Source organism: Eublepharis macularius, chromosome 7 (assembly GCF_028583425.1).
Source record: "Eublepharis macularius isolate TG4126 chromosome 7, MPM_Emac_v1.0, whole genome shotgun sequence".
In the NCBI taxonomy this organism is placed as follows: domain Eukaryota; kingdom Metazoa; phylum Chordata; class Lepidosauria; order Squamata; family Eublepharidae; genus Eublepharis; species Eublepharis macularius.
Window position 1 is genome coordinate 131,855,247 of NC_072796.1, and position 14,471 is coordinate 131,869,717.

The 14,471-nt window shown below is 45.5% G+C and overlaps 1 protein-coding gene across 1 annotated transcript in view; it reads right to left on the reverse strand.

Annotated features, from left to right (window-relative positions):
* The window catches only part of ZFAT (zinc finger and AT-hook domain containing), a 112,316-nt gene that overhangs the window by 22,865 nt on the left and 74,980 nt on the right, over positions 1-14,471 (reverse strand). The window contains exons 12-15 of the mRNA XM_054986064.1: positions 14,195-14,333; positions 5,316-5,434; positions 3,510-3,633; positions 1,312-1,442 (exon numbers count right to left, since the gene is read on the reverse strand). Of these exons, the coding sequence (XP_054842039.1) occupies positions 1,312-1,442; positions 3,510-3,633; positions 5,316-5,434; positions 14,195-14,333 (513 nt within the window). The remainder of the gene's footprint in view (positions 1-1,311; positions 1,443-3,509; positions 3,634-5,315; positions 5,435-14,194; positions 14,334-14,471) is intronic.

Sequence of the window (14,471 nt, forward strand, 5' to 3'; positions counted from 1 at the left end):
GGTTCCAGCCTCGGCGACCGAAGGGCAAGCGATGGTCGGCTCCGACGGCGCGGGCTCGGCTCCGGCCCCGACGAGAATTCCGCGGGCACCGTCTCGAAGGCCATCGGATCCGGCACTGGCACGGAGATGCCTTCTGGCTCAGGGGAGCCCAGGTGAGGGGAAGGCGTGTGAGGAAGCACGATGACCTCCTCCTGAGGAGCGGGACGCGGCGACCGATGATGCTTGGTCTTCTTCTTCTTCGCTGGTTCCGAAGAAGACCTCGGAACCGACGCGCTCCTCGCCTTCGAAGGGGACCTCGGCTTCGACCTCTTCGCCTTGATCGGGATCGAACCGGTCGTCGGTTCCGACCGGGGACTCGGTACCAGGATCCTCGGTTCCGAAGCTGGTCTCGGATCCGACCTGGTAGAAGACGCGCTACGGGGCGGCCGCACCGGTCCCTGCGCTGGAGAGGCCGCTCTCGACGCCGAGGTACTCGGGGGACGCGGTTTCGACCCCGACCTCGCGGAGGCCACTGAGCCAGCTCTGGAATGCCGTTCGGCAGAGGGGCTAGGGCCGGCCTTGGGGGAGGGCAACGGAGCGCCTCCGGACATGACCTTCTGCCACAGGGAGGAGTTCAGTCGGGCCTTGCGCTCCTGCCGGGCCTTGCTGGTGAAGCCCTGGCAAATCTTACAGGCCGACACATTATGGGTCTCCCCCAGACAAAACAGGCACAGTTCATGGCCATCGGTCTTGGCCATTTTCGTGTGGCATTGGAGGCAATGCTTGAAGAGAGCCTTTGAGGCCATCTTCAGGGGCACGCGAAAGGAAGGTCAATAACAGTCCGAGTCAAATTACCGAGTCCACAACAAAGTCCAAAACGAGATCCGAAGAATAGTCGAGGTCACGAAGTCCGAAGTCAAAAGCCAAGCAATCAGTCAGAATAAAGCACGAAGCACAAAAAAGCACAGAGCAACGAAGCTCACGTTCTCTCCAAGCGGCGGCAAGAAGAGAACTGAGGGAAGGGGCCGTTGGTCGCTGGAGGATCACGTGACCGTTTGGGCGGGAAAACGGTCGCTGAGGCGCGCGACAAACGGCCCCTTCGGAGCCATGGAAGCTCTAGAAAATTCTCCGGCGGCTGACCTGCGCCTGCGCAGTCCCCATGTGTGGAGGCACAGAAGAACGAAGATGAACGTGCGATATCGTCTTAACTCATTCTGTCCCTCTATTGCCATTTTATTCAGCCCTCGTGACTTAAGCATTCGGCCCTCGTGAATTTGCTCCAAAGGATATTGCAAACAATATCCATGTTCGTAGGAAATGAAAGCTTTTCACCTGCTTCACGACGGTTACAGTCCCGGGGGCCATGGCGACCACGGAGGCGACGGCGGCTGCATCATGGGGCTCCGAGCCCAGATCGATGATTTGCTGCAGGATGTTCACAGCCGTGGGGTCGAGTCGTTCACCTTGACAGGTACGAAGAGGACGAATGACAGCATTAGAACCAGAGCACTTTTAAGCTGACATGAAACTAAGAGTTCTGTGCCTCTGAAGCTCATCTTCTATTGGCCTCCTTTGCTTCCATTACCGGTTTCCACCACTTTGTATTTTGTCATGCTAAAGCAGAAAGAATCCATTCTATCGACTATCCCATTTCCCCTCTCACTTCCCCATTCAACTCTCTCTTTAAAGCATCTGATAAGACATTCCTGGATCACAACCAGAGCCCTACCTCCTCTGTACTTTTTTAAACCACTATTAACTCACGCCCTTCATTCTTCCCTATCCCCTTATCAAATCCCATCTTCTCTCTTTATCACGTTCTGTTCTTCAATCAGAACCGGAATGGGGGCGCAGATTTCACAAACCATTTCATCAGAGTATAAAAAGGGTCCTGTCCATTTGATGAATCTGGAGGAATTCTTGTGAAAGGGCTGAGGAAACTGCAGATCTTTAAAGTGATCCATGATCGCACACAGTTGCCCATGTGGCTGGTACAGGAACCACCGTCCTAATTCTAATGGGCTTCAATTGTCATTAGTGATTTCAGCACATAGCTAAATTTGACTGACTGCTTGATATCGTGATGCCCTCAGATCTACTGTGTAATCCTTAACTGGCTGGTATCTCTCAAACAAGAGTGAAAACAATGGCTTCCAGAGCAGCAGCAGTAAAGGGAAGAGAGGCTGTGTCCACCGAGATTTTTTAGCTTCACACTAAGCCCACTGAAGACTCTCATGAACAAGATACAGAAAACGTGGGGGTCTCCAGCACGAGAGGAAGATTAGCAGAAATCTTCCCCTTCCTCTTCTGAAAGAAACAGTCAGTAAGATACAAGCCAGTGGCTACTAACAGTTGCTAACTATCACACACACACATGCACAAGAAAGATAGGATCATGAGCTGGCGAGGACCCCCCTGCCCCAAATCTGAGACAAAACGAACCCCTTGGAGAACAGTAAATTCCCCAGGCTGAGCATTATGAGCAAATTGCTGTAGCACAGTGGTTAAGTGGTTGGGATGCAAATCAGCACTCTGCTGGTTCGACTCCCGCTACTGCCATGAACTCTGCTGGTGGCCTTGGGTCAGCCACTCCTCTCAGCCCCAGCTCTCCAGCTGTATTGTGGGAATATTGTGGGGAGAACGTTCACTGCTCTGAGTGGGGCACTAAACTGTCTAGAGTGGCATATAAGCACAATTATTATTCTTATATCTGGGTCCCACTACTTGCCACGGATAGCCAATACTAGCTTTCATTATTCCAAAATAACAAGCAAGAGACAAAGCCCAAGTGCCCTGCTCCTTTCTGTTCTTCCAGTGTTACAGGAGGAACTTGTGCAAGAGGCCTGCGCAAGCAAATTCCAGAATGGGAGCCAGTGTGGGAGAGTGTTCTCACTCATGCACACAACCCATGTTCCTTTTCAGCATTACATCAGAAACTACCCCCACTTGACATTTTCAAAGATTTGTGAGTTAAAGCCAGAAGAAGCTTAGATATCAGGTGGTCACAACCAATAAGCACCTTCTTTGGGGGCGGGGGGGGGGGATGTACCAGAATAGGCACATCTGAAGATAGTGTAATCCCTTTTCCTGATGCTTGATAATGCCGATGTAGTACTTGAGCTTCAAATTCTCAGCTAGGACCTCCCTGAGTGACCTTGGGCTCTGTTTCATTGGCAACTAGGGTTGCCGACTCTAGTTCGGGAAATTTAGGGCTGCAATCTATAGGAGGTGAGATTTGGGGAGAGCAGGGGCTTCAGTGGGATATAATGCCATACAACCCACCCTCCAAAGCAGCCATTTTCTCCAAGGGATCTGATCTCTGTCGCCTGGAGAACAGCTGTGATTCTGGGAGATCTCCAGCCACCACCTGGAGGCTGGCAACATTATCGACAACACTAGGACAATAATAACAGTTCTCCCTTACAGGACCGTCATAAAGATTAACAACGTAATGTATATGAATGTTCGAAAACTTAACATTTAAGTTTTCCACCAAGCATTTGTTTTCTCCCAAAGGCGTAACATTTTACCGTTTTCCGAGGTGTACCGCAGGTCCTGCAGAGCAGCAACTGCTGCCTGAGTCCCTTGTGGATCTTCCGTTTCTGTGATGTGGAGATACTGGGTGGCGGTTTCCTCAGAAACTTCAGCGGTGGTCTGAAAAATAGCCAATTGGTGATCAAAAGAGGGATAATTTTTTAAAAATTATTAGCAGCATCACAAATGCTGTGACGTATTTATAGAACAAAAAGCATAAGCAAAGCACTAGGGCTTAGATTCCAGAGATCTATACCACTAGCTGGGGTGCTTTTCTCCATCAAAAAGAGATTTACCCTCAGCAGCAACTTCTGTCAGAAGAAAATGCCTCCATTTGCAGCATGGATCTATGGGCTCAAGCGCCGCTATTTATCTTTTGTCTTTTGCATTTTTGATAGGGCGAATTTGCATCAGGAGTTGCAAGAGTAACTTTCAAATTAGCATCGATCATTTAGACTTTTCATTTTCTCTGAAATCTTTTGTCTTATTTTGCCTCCACAGCAATTTCAGCCTTGTAATTTCTCCTTTGTCAAATGGGGGAACTGAAACTGAGATGGGATTAGAGCACTTCCCAGTTAGAAAAGGTTAAACTGTTTCAGGCGTTTTAACTTAGGGAAAAATTCAAGGAAGGGGAGTTATGGTAAAAATTATACTTTTATACATGATGGGGAGAAAGTGGAAACAGAACTTCTTTTTTTGAGCAGAAGTGTAAGGATGGGCAAAAGGAAACACTTCTTCACACAATTTGTAATTCATTGGTGGAGTTCACTGTCACAAGCTGTGGGAATGGGTGCAAACTTAAGATAGTTTTAAACAGAGACTAGATATTCATCGTGGATAGGTCTATTGAGGCCATTAGCCATGACAAGTAATGCTATCTCCAGGCTTGGAAACAGTCTACCTCTGAAGACCAGTTTCTGGGGAGAGGGGGTGGCATCAAATTCTGCTTAGGAAAGCAGTCATATTAACTATTAAAACCGTTATTGTTTAAACATTAATTAGAAGAAGTCTTAAACATAGGAGGGGGAATGCTCCCACGGACTCCTCTGGTTTCTCTCTTGGCCCTCAATAACGGACTCTGTGATCATCGCTGGCCTTATTGCTGAAACATTTACAGAAATATATAAATGGTGAATGAATCCTTATTTAAAAATGTAAATCCCTACAGAGGAAGGTTTGCCACTATGGGAAACAGAATGTTACACTAAAGGGACCTTTGACCTGATCCTACAGGGCTCTGGTTATGTTCTTATAGCAATTTGCTCAGTCTGGATTTGACCCTGGCCAAATCACCATCCCATAGATAAAATAACAACAACGTTCGATTTATATACCACCTGTCAGGATAACTTAATGCCATGCTCAGAGCGATTTACATAGTATATGTTTTGATATCCTCACAACAATCACCCTGTGAGGTGGGTGGGGCTGAGAGAGCTCTGAGAGAGTCACCCAGTCCCAAGTCACCCAGCTGGCTTCAAGTGGAGGAATGGGGAATCAAACCAGATTAGAGTCCTGCCGCTCTTAACCACTAAAGCAAACTGGCTAAAATGAAATCCTGTAACATGCAACATAGGTACCACCACTCTTCCCTTTTACCTCTCTTCCTAGTTAGTACACGGAGAAGAGGTTAACATCCTCCATCCACAGTGTCTCTGTGCCCAGAGAAAGTAACATCCAGAGCAGGTCACCTCTTTGCCACATACTGCAATTTCTGCAGCACAGTTTTTGTTTTATTCCAATTTTCTCTTCCCCTCCCTCACTCTACATATGTTTCCGATTTCGGGGACAGGTAGTTTTACCTCCCACTTTGTCTCCCCGTCCAACTCCATCAGTTTGAGTCCATGTTTATTTTTGAGGTGTCTGTTGAATTCCCATTTCGTACCGTACACAAAGTTGCAAACCGGACACTTGATACCACCTGGGAAGGGAAGGGAAGGGAGGAAGAACAAAATTAAGACACTATCAGGATAGATTCTTGTCACCAGTGAGACATCAGAATCCATTTGTTAATACTGAATGAAGACAAAAGAATGCCGCATTCATCATAGCTGACTTCTGATTTAAGTTTAATAACATTTCTTTTTTCCTTTCTTGTCCCATGGCAATTATACCCGGCTGTTTCAACCCCTTCTCCCCAGCTTTAAATTTTTTGTGGTGCTCTGGAAGAAACACTGAATCTTGCAGTCAACTCTCCTGAGAACAGATACAGCATGATGGGAAATACTGTTTTGTACTGAGGATTAAAGCAAACTGTAGCCCCGAGTTCTCTCCTACCCTTCCTTATGAAATGTTACTGCAGGAACATCATAGGGGAAAAGACTGCCTGTAGTCAGGAGTGACTTGTTAATGAAGATCAGAAAAAGATGAAAACGGCACCAAAGGTTTGTGCAGACCCTCAGAAAAACCTAGAGCCAACACATATGCTGCACCGGATGGAGCTCATGCAAGCTTATGTATAATGTTTTTTTCATCTTTAAGATGCCGTAAGACTTATACAGTGCAATCCTAAGCATTTATACTCACTGGTAAATCCCACTGAGTTCAATGTGGCTGACAAGGAACTCCTAAGTAGTTCTTCTAGGATTTTTTTTAGCCCCATTGACTTCAATGGACTTAAAAGGGTGTAAGACTGCTTAGGACTATACTGTTATGCCTTAGTAAGTGTTTGTAGGACTGCAGCTTTTCACATGCAAGTATGAACACCAATACCATAAATATTAAGACACAAGACTTCCTGTATTATGTTAATATGTGGGCTTCTAATTGTTGCCGAGGAATCAACGATGCATCTTTTGGTTGGCTCACTCTAAGAGCGGAAGCAGATATTCTGCTAGCCAGCACGCCTCCTTGCTCAGGAATGGCCTTCTGCATGGACAGCTGCCTTCTGTGCATGACTCCAAACTCCCATAGTATGTGCAGGCAAGAGAAGAGATGCTCTTCATGTGCTGCATGTCAATCAGCATGATAAGCTATTCTAAATGTGACCAGCAGCATGGTGGTGAAAACCCCACCAGCATGTCATTGTCACCACCATGCTCATCATGTGTATATAACAACAACAACAACAACAACAACAACAACAACTGCTCTTCTAGACAGATTAGTGCCTCACCCAGAGCGGTGAACAAGTTAGTGTTATTATTATCCCCACAATACAGCTGGGGAGCTGGGGCTGAGAGGAGTGGCTTACCCAAGGCCGCCTACTGAGCTCATGGCAGTAGGATTCAAACCAGTAAAGTGCTGATTCGCAACCAAACCACTTAACCACTGTGCTACAGCAGTATACGGTCTCTGTCTAAGCCAAGATCAATTATGACAGATTCCAGCAACCAGCTGGTTAAGAGAGCTGGAATTAAAAGACCTCCCTCCCCGTTCTGTTTGGTAGAATGAGGCTACTGTGCTGACATTTATTAATCCCCAAGGGTTTCCGAAGTCCCATCTATTTATTATCTTTGCTCAGCTCGTCTTGTACATTGCAGCTGCCTGGGTTTATGCTAACCTGAAACGGCTTCTCCATTAAAGGCCTTAATATGCAACTCTGCACGACAGTCAAGTACCTTTGGCACAGGATAGGACAAAGATGTCACCAGACACTAGAACGGAAATGAAATATTCATTCCGCATCGCCCACTTAATAAAAACTCTATTAGAAGAGAGACCTTTCGATATTTCTTTTAAATTAAAATTACTGTAACAATAACACCCTGTTAATTAAAGCGGCCACCTTTGTCATTGCGACTTTAATTAAGGAACAACAAACGAAAGTATGCAATTGAGGCGGTACTGTGTGTCAGTTAATTGACATCAGAGCTAAAAAAAAATAATTCTTATCCAATTCATTAAATACTTTGGAAATATAGGTGGAGGCGGGGAGGTCACTGAACGGCATACCTTATCTGCGTTTGACATGAGTGCCAAATCCCATTGAGTGCGTTTCACATTTTCTGAAATGCCACCTGAGAGAGCCCGCAGTATTTCACAAACAATCAGTCCAATCCTATGAAGAGTTACTCCAGTCTAAGGCCATTGACTTCAATGGGCTTAGACTGGAGTAACTCTGCATAGGATTGCACTGAATGATTAACATGTCGTCCCTTGAAAGTCATTTTTAATATTTCTATTGCATTAATGACGAGAAGTCTCCAATGAGAGAGGAAGAGATCCCAAAGCCAAAGAATATTTTGCACAGATGTGATTGCTTGCTATTTGGGAAGGTTTCTGTGGCAGATCAGAACAGACCCACCTGACCCTCCCCTTAAATCATGACAGCTTGCCTGTCCGGGATCTGAGGCTCAGCCCCCGGACTTACCAGAAGGAGGGGATGGGAGGCAGTTGGGGGACAGCCACCCAGCCACCCAGGACCAGAATAGACCAGCAACTGAAGGGGGGAAGGAGGCATCCCAGACACAGGAGGGCAGAGAAGCAACCAAGCCTCAGAGAGTCAGGCGAGGCAGGTGGAAGCCAGCTAGCCCCACCCTCCAGTGAGGGGGCAGGCAAGGAGAGTGAGGACCCCCAGGGGAGGAATAGACCTGAGGGAGGAGGCACAGGAAGCAAGGGCAGTCAACTAGCAGCCTTACCAGTCAGGCAGGAGAGGCAGCCAAAGCAGCACAGAGCCACGCCCCAGCCTACAGGCCAGCTAAAAGGCAGTAGCCTGGTCCAGGCAAAGCTGGGAGCAAAACATCCCCAGGTGGAGCTGCCTGAGGCACTCTACAGGAAAAGCTTGGCAGCCAGCCAAGAAGGCACAGGTGTGCCTGCCCCAAGCAGCCAGTTCAGTAGAGAAAGCTTGTGAGCCAGCCAAGGAGGAACAGGTGTGACTGCCCAGGGCAGCCTGCAGAGCAAACCCAGGTGCAGCTGCCTGAGTCAGCCAAGGCCGTGGCTAGAGTGCGGGAGGGGGGCGTGGCTGACAGGTGGAGCAGGGAATTGGTGAAGGGATAAAAGGGAAGTCCACCCACAGGGCATGGTGGGTTGTGTAGGAGTTTAGGAGAGGGAGAGAATTAGAGTCCAGTGGAGAGGAGGTAGAGGAAAGATGATGAAGAGGAAGTCTGGAGGAGGGAAGGGGCCAACTGTCATGGAAGGCAGCCGGGACTCTGTCAGGTTGAGCAGGCCTGCGAGAGGATTGAAAGGGTGCAAGGGTGAGGTATACCTCCCTCCTTCCACAGAGCGGGAGCCTGCATAATCCCTGATGGTATCCTTGGTCAGGCATCCCTGCACCCCACCAGGTGACGCCCAAGACAGAACCTGACACTGCCCTATTTCATTGTACCCTTCTTAGGAAGTAGAACTGCTGCACAGAGGAAAGACCCTAGGTGATACATGTACTGGAAAACCTCCAGCACATGTATAGACTTACTCCACATTCCTGAAACCGCTTACGAGAGACAAGAAACCTGGGAAAGGTTTCTTGGAGTCCAGATACACCAGTCTAATTAAGTCATTTATGGAAGGCATTGAGATGAGACAAGGAGAGTGTCCAGAGCAGACAGGTTGTAAATACAATAAAAATGTTTCAAGTTACTTTGCTTATACGTTAGATAATCAGGTAGACATTCATTTCTCTCAAGATATTCAAAGATCAAGAAAGAAACCATCATCTCCAGAAATGCTGGAGTAGTTTTTAAATTTGATTTTGTGAGCTGCCTTGGAGAGCATGAGTGGTAGCAATGTTTGAAATCAACTTTGGGAGAGCAAAGGGGATTTCTTTTGAAGCATACGGTCCGAGCAATAAGGCAGGCTCACTTGAAAAACTGGATCGTAGGATGTTGAAAGGAGGTGAGAAAAAATATAATGGAGAAGCAGGGAGTATCTTGGGAAGTAGATCTGAGAAGTAGAGGCATTTAGTGGCAACCTCATTATAGCCAAGGCAAGACCAAGGTAGACAATCGATCAAAAAGATGTCATGAGGAAATAGAAAATGTGACTCTTCTCTGTCCTTAGAATGGAAGTCTCTGGCCCCTGTGTCAGATAGTATTAGTTAACCGAACACAAGAAGAGGAAAAGGTGTAATACTTGTGTCCAAATTTCAAAAGAGGTGTTTAATGTCCCTTGAGTTTAAGTAGGACTTGTGGGGGAGATAAATTTGCCAATGAGAAAATATAATAAAAATAATATGAATGCTCCTTAAGTTCCTTTCTTATCAGCAGTTATAGCCCCAGATCTCTACATTGCTTTGAAAGGGAAAACAAAACCCCTTTGAAGATGGGGGTGGGTTTGAGAAATGTGGTTTATGGGGTCTGTTTCACAGAACTCGTAATATTTAACACACTCATGCAGTGTGTGAGTGTGACTCTAGATTAAGACCTCTGCCACAGTCACAATTCATTTTTGGCAGTGGAGAGGTTGTCACTAGAAGGGGTTGGGTATTTAGCTCTCTTCAGCTCTCTGTAGTCCTTTAATCTTATCTTCTAAAACAGGATCCTGCCGTCAATGGACCCATGTTTGGAGATTACAGATACACACAGTAGGAAGCCCAGCTTGGATTCTCTAGACATCAGTATGTTCCTGGCTACAACTGGGAATCTCTCCTCTACTCCAAGGGCTGCTAAAATGTGTGAAGTGGGAATTCTCATTCATATTTATCTCATCCGCAGCATATGTCCCTAGCTTAAATTTCTGATATGTTTTCCTGGCTGACATTTATTTACTTCCTTTATGCCCCTACATTTCTCCTCAATGGGGATCCAAAGTAATTTACAGCATTCTCTCCTCCATTTTATCTTCACAACAAGCTTGCAAGGTAGGGTAGGTTGAGCGTGTGTGACTGGCACAAAGTCACACAGCAAGCTTCCCTGGCACAGTCTAGTCTGACACTCTAACCACTACACCACACAGGTTCTTATTGAAGCCTGTGTACAGAAAAGACCTTCAACATCCATGCCTTCTACTGACTAAGCTATAGCCTATGAAAGTTCTTGCTGCATTAAATGCAATTGCCTTTAAGACTTCATCTTCTCTGTTGCAATCGACAAAGGATACTGAATGTCTGGATGGTTCTGTTGTGTTGGCGTTGTCTATCTTTTCCCCATCTGTGCTGTAGTGAAAGGGGGGGGGAGACTGAAAATTCTGAATATTTTTGGCTTCCGTCACCAGTGTCACTGGAACATGGGCTTGTGCCTCTGATAGACATGAATTCTTCTTTTTTTAAACAAACAATGAAAGAATAATTTGGAAATGCTTTTAGAAATGTCTTGCTCGAGAGAATTATGTTTTATTCATTATCTAGTGCTGCAGCGTTATTCTGTCTTCTATTCTAGTGTAACAAAAAGGGGAATTTTTAAAATCCCCACAAAAGGCTTTTCAAGGGAGGGAGGGAGTTCTGTATTTCACTATTCAAGGTGGGGATAAAAACTTGGAAAGTCTCAGAAATAATATACGAAAGCCACCCCCCCCCCGCCCCCAACAGCTCAGCATTTTCAAACACAATGCAATCTAATTTAGCTGCCTTTGTTTTCCTACTTTGTTGTGTCCTGAATCTTCAAATCCATTTCGTACTGCACAAGCTGTTGGGTTGTACTGTCAGACTGCCAACTACACAACAGCTCAACTTCCCTTGAGAGAGGAACATACACCCCGCCCCCTTCAGCTGCATTCACGACGACGTTCTACAAAACTTTTGGTTTAAAATAAAACTCAACTCAAGTTTCAGATAATTTCTTTCCCTTTTAATTTTTATCCCCTTTTATCATTGGCAGCTTTAAAAATCATCACAATAGAAGAGCGCATAACAGACAGACTGGGCTGAAACATGATCGGAGCATTCACTTCCGAATGGTTTACGTTTTACTTGGGAGTGATCTTGCCTGTGTTTCATGGAACTTGGTCCTAAAATATAAGTGTAGGAAAGAATTGAACAGGAAAGCCAAAGGAGATTTCCAAAGGATGCTATGCATTCACCCTTTTTGGTATAAAGGGAAGTACGTGGGAAACAGCGGGGAAGTAACGGGTATCAGACTAAAGAAAACTAATTATTATAAATAAAAAGTACAATTACTTACTGTTTTCTCTTTCTTTGTTACGGGCTTCCAGGTTGTCAGGTGCAATTATAGTTAATTTATTTTGGTTTTAATTGTAAATGTTTTGAATCTACTATTGTAAATTGCCTTTGAACCAGAAGGAAAGCAGGGGCAAAAATGCTTCAATAAATAAATACAATATAAATAAAGAATTTTAGCACAATGGAAACTAGAAATTGGGGTTTTTTTTAAATTTGTATGACGTTTTAAACAGAAACCATAAATTGCTAAAATTTCAGATGGGTAGCTGGGTTGAGTAAAATATCAAGATTTGGGTCCAGTAGTATCTTATAGGCCCTGACCTGGATAGCACAGGTGAGACTGATCTCGGCAGATCTCAGAAGCTAAGCAGGGTTGGCTTTGGTCAGTAATTGGATGGGAGACCTCCAACGAAGACCAGGGTTGCAGAGGCAGGCAGTGGCAAACCACCTCTGATAGTCTGTTGCCAAGAATACCCCCCCAGGGGTCGCCATAAGTGAGCTATGACTTGAGAGCACTATACACACACACACAGTACCTTAAAGACCAACAAGATTTCCAGAGTATAAGCTCTCAACAACCAAGCTTACTGACACAAGAAGCTTTGACTCTTAAAAGTTTATAACCTTGGAAATCTTGTTGGTCTTTAAGGTACCATTAAACTAGAATCTTGCTGTATATTTTTTAATTTGATAGCAATGATCGTAAGAGACGATCATGTCTTAGGGGTCTGCAGTGGAAGCGTTTCACTTTTATGCTCAGCATTTAATAGAATAGGATCTAAAACCCAAATTGGAGTGTCACAAATGTTACAAGAGAGACCAGGTTAGTTTCCCACGTAATGAGAGGAACATCTGGCTTTCTTGTGCCATTAGGTGCATTTTAATAAATCCGCGTCTGCCACCCAGCACAACTGGTTCTGTAGCTAATCGATGGAAGTTATTCCACAAGTAAATATGTTCGAGATGGGAGAAGCCAGACCCAAATCAACCTGTATATTCAGCTATTAAAAAGTTTAAAAACCCAAGGCAGTGTAAGAAAAATACCCAGGCTCTAAATATGGCAGTACTGTTTTCCTTCAGGAGTGTTTTGGCTTCATTCTCAAAAGGAAGACACACTGAAAATGTTATGCAGCAATCGAAATTTGCATGGATTTCTCCGAACAGATCCATGAGAGGATACTAGACTATTGCAAGCTCCAAATCATGCTGATTTTTGATTATGACATGCATTCTTTAAAGAAGGCGATGTCAAAGGAACACCCCTGGGGAGAAAAAAAAATCATCCCCTCCCACTGCTGGAAAAACTACTACTGCTGCAGCACGTTCTGTACAAGAGAAATAAATTATGTCTGAACTCAGATCGGGATCTAGATGGAGCATGCATATTACTTTTATTCTCCAGTCACTCCACTGGTTACCCATCAGTTAATGGGCTCAATTCAAAGTTTTTATTTATTTATTTGACTTACACTCCACCCTTCCCGCGAGCGGGCTCAGGGCGGCTTCCAACAATATTTCAATAAAAATACAACAAACGTTAAAACCACTTAATCCAGATAACATGATAAAAAGATTCGGGTGCCACTAATCAAATCACTACAAGCCACGGGCACCGCCAAGGTGTGACTCTGAGGTGGCTGCAAAGGGAGGGCAAGGCGGTCAGAAAGGGGGACACAAAGCTGGCCCCTAATCAAAGGCCCGGGGGAACATCTCTGTCTTGCAGGCCCTGTGGAACTGTAACAGGTCCCGCATGGCCCAGATCTCCAGTGCGAGAGCGTTCCACCAGGCCAGGGCAGAAAAGGCCCTGGCCCTAGTCGAGGCCAGCTGAATGTCCCTCAGGCCGGGGACCACCAGAAGCTGCTTATCCGCAGAGTGCAAGGCCCCGTGAGGGACATAATGGGAGAGGCAGTACGGCAGGTATGCAGGTCCCAGTTCACGATTTTCATATACAAAGCCCTTTGTGACCTTGGTCCCTCATATCTGTAGGACTGCCTCTCTACCTATGCTCCTCCATGCAGCTTTGCTCATCTGAACTGGGTCTCCTGCAAATAGCACCCTAAAGCTGGGCAAAATCTACAGCTGTCTTTGCACGTGCTTTCTGGTAGCCTCCACATTATGGAATGGCCTACATGTGGAGGTCAGGAAAGCTCTCACTTTGCTGGTTTCCTACAGACTATGCAAAATTGAGTTATTCAGGAGTGCTTTTTTACTCAGGTAGTAGGGCTGTGCCATAAGAAATGGCTCAGAGAGATGATCTGTTAAAGGGACCAGGACTGTAGGCTATTCTACCATGTGTGTATGTGCCGTCAAGTCACAACTGACTTACGGCGACCCCAGCAAGGGGCTTTCAAGAGAAGCAAGAAGCAGAGGTGGTTTGCCATTGCCTTCCTCTGCAGAATTTTCCTTGTTGGTCGCCCATACAAGTACCAACTTTGCTTAGCTTCTGAGATCTGATGAGATCGGGCTCTACCACGTGGCCTTCCCTCTTATTCTATTGGGTATTGTCTGTTAATGTAGATATGTTCCTGGGTAATTTCTTCATCATTAAAGGTGTCATGTTTAATTACTCATGCTTTGTTTCAGCAGCAGTACTGCCATATTTGTTTCAGTGAGAAAGGAAGACGAGTAAATAAAATAAAGGGAAAGTAAAATAAAATGGGAGTGTTTGCATGATGCTTTTAAACAAACCTTGTTGTAGAAGAGCTTCAGCCGCAAGCTCGCCAGAACCTGCATTGACGTACTTCTCGTTGGGATGTTTTCTGTTGTAGTGCCTCTTGAGGGAACCCGATATATTGCAGGAATAATGGCAATGAGCACACCGGAAAGGCTAAAGAAAGGGAAAAGAATGAAATGAGCCATCTCCGTTTACTGCCTGCACACCCTCTAAAATGACCAAAGTTCCAAATATCTGGCCCAGTAACAATCTGGCTTTTTAAAAAAATAGCTTTTTATTAGTTTTCTCATA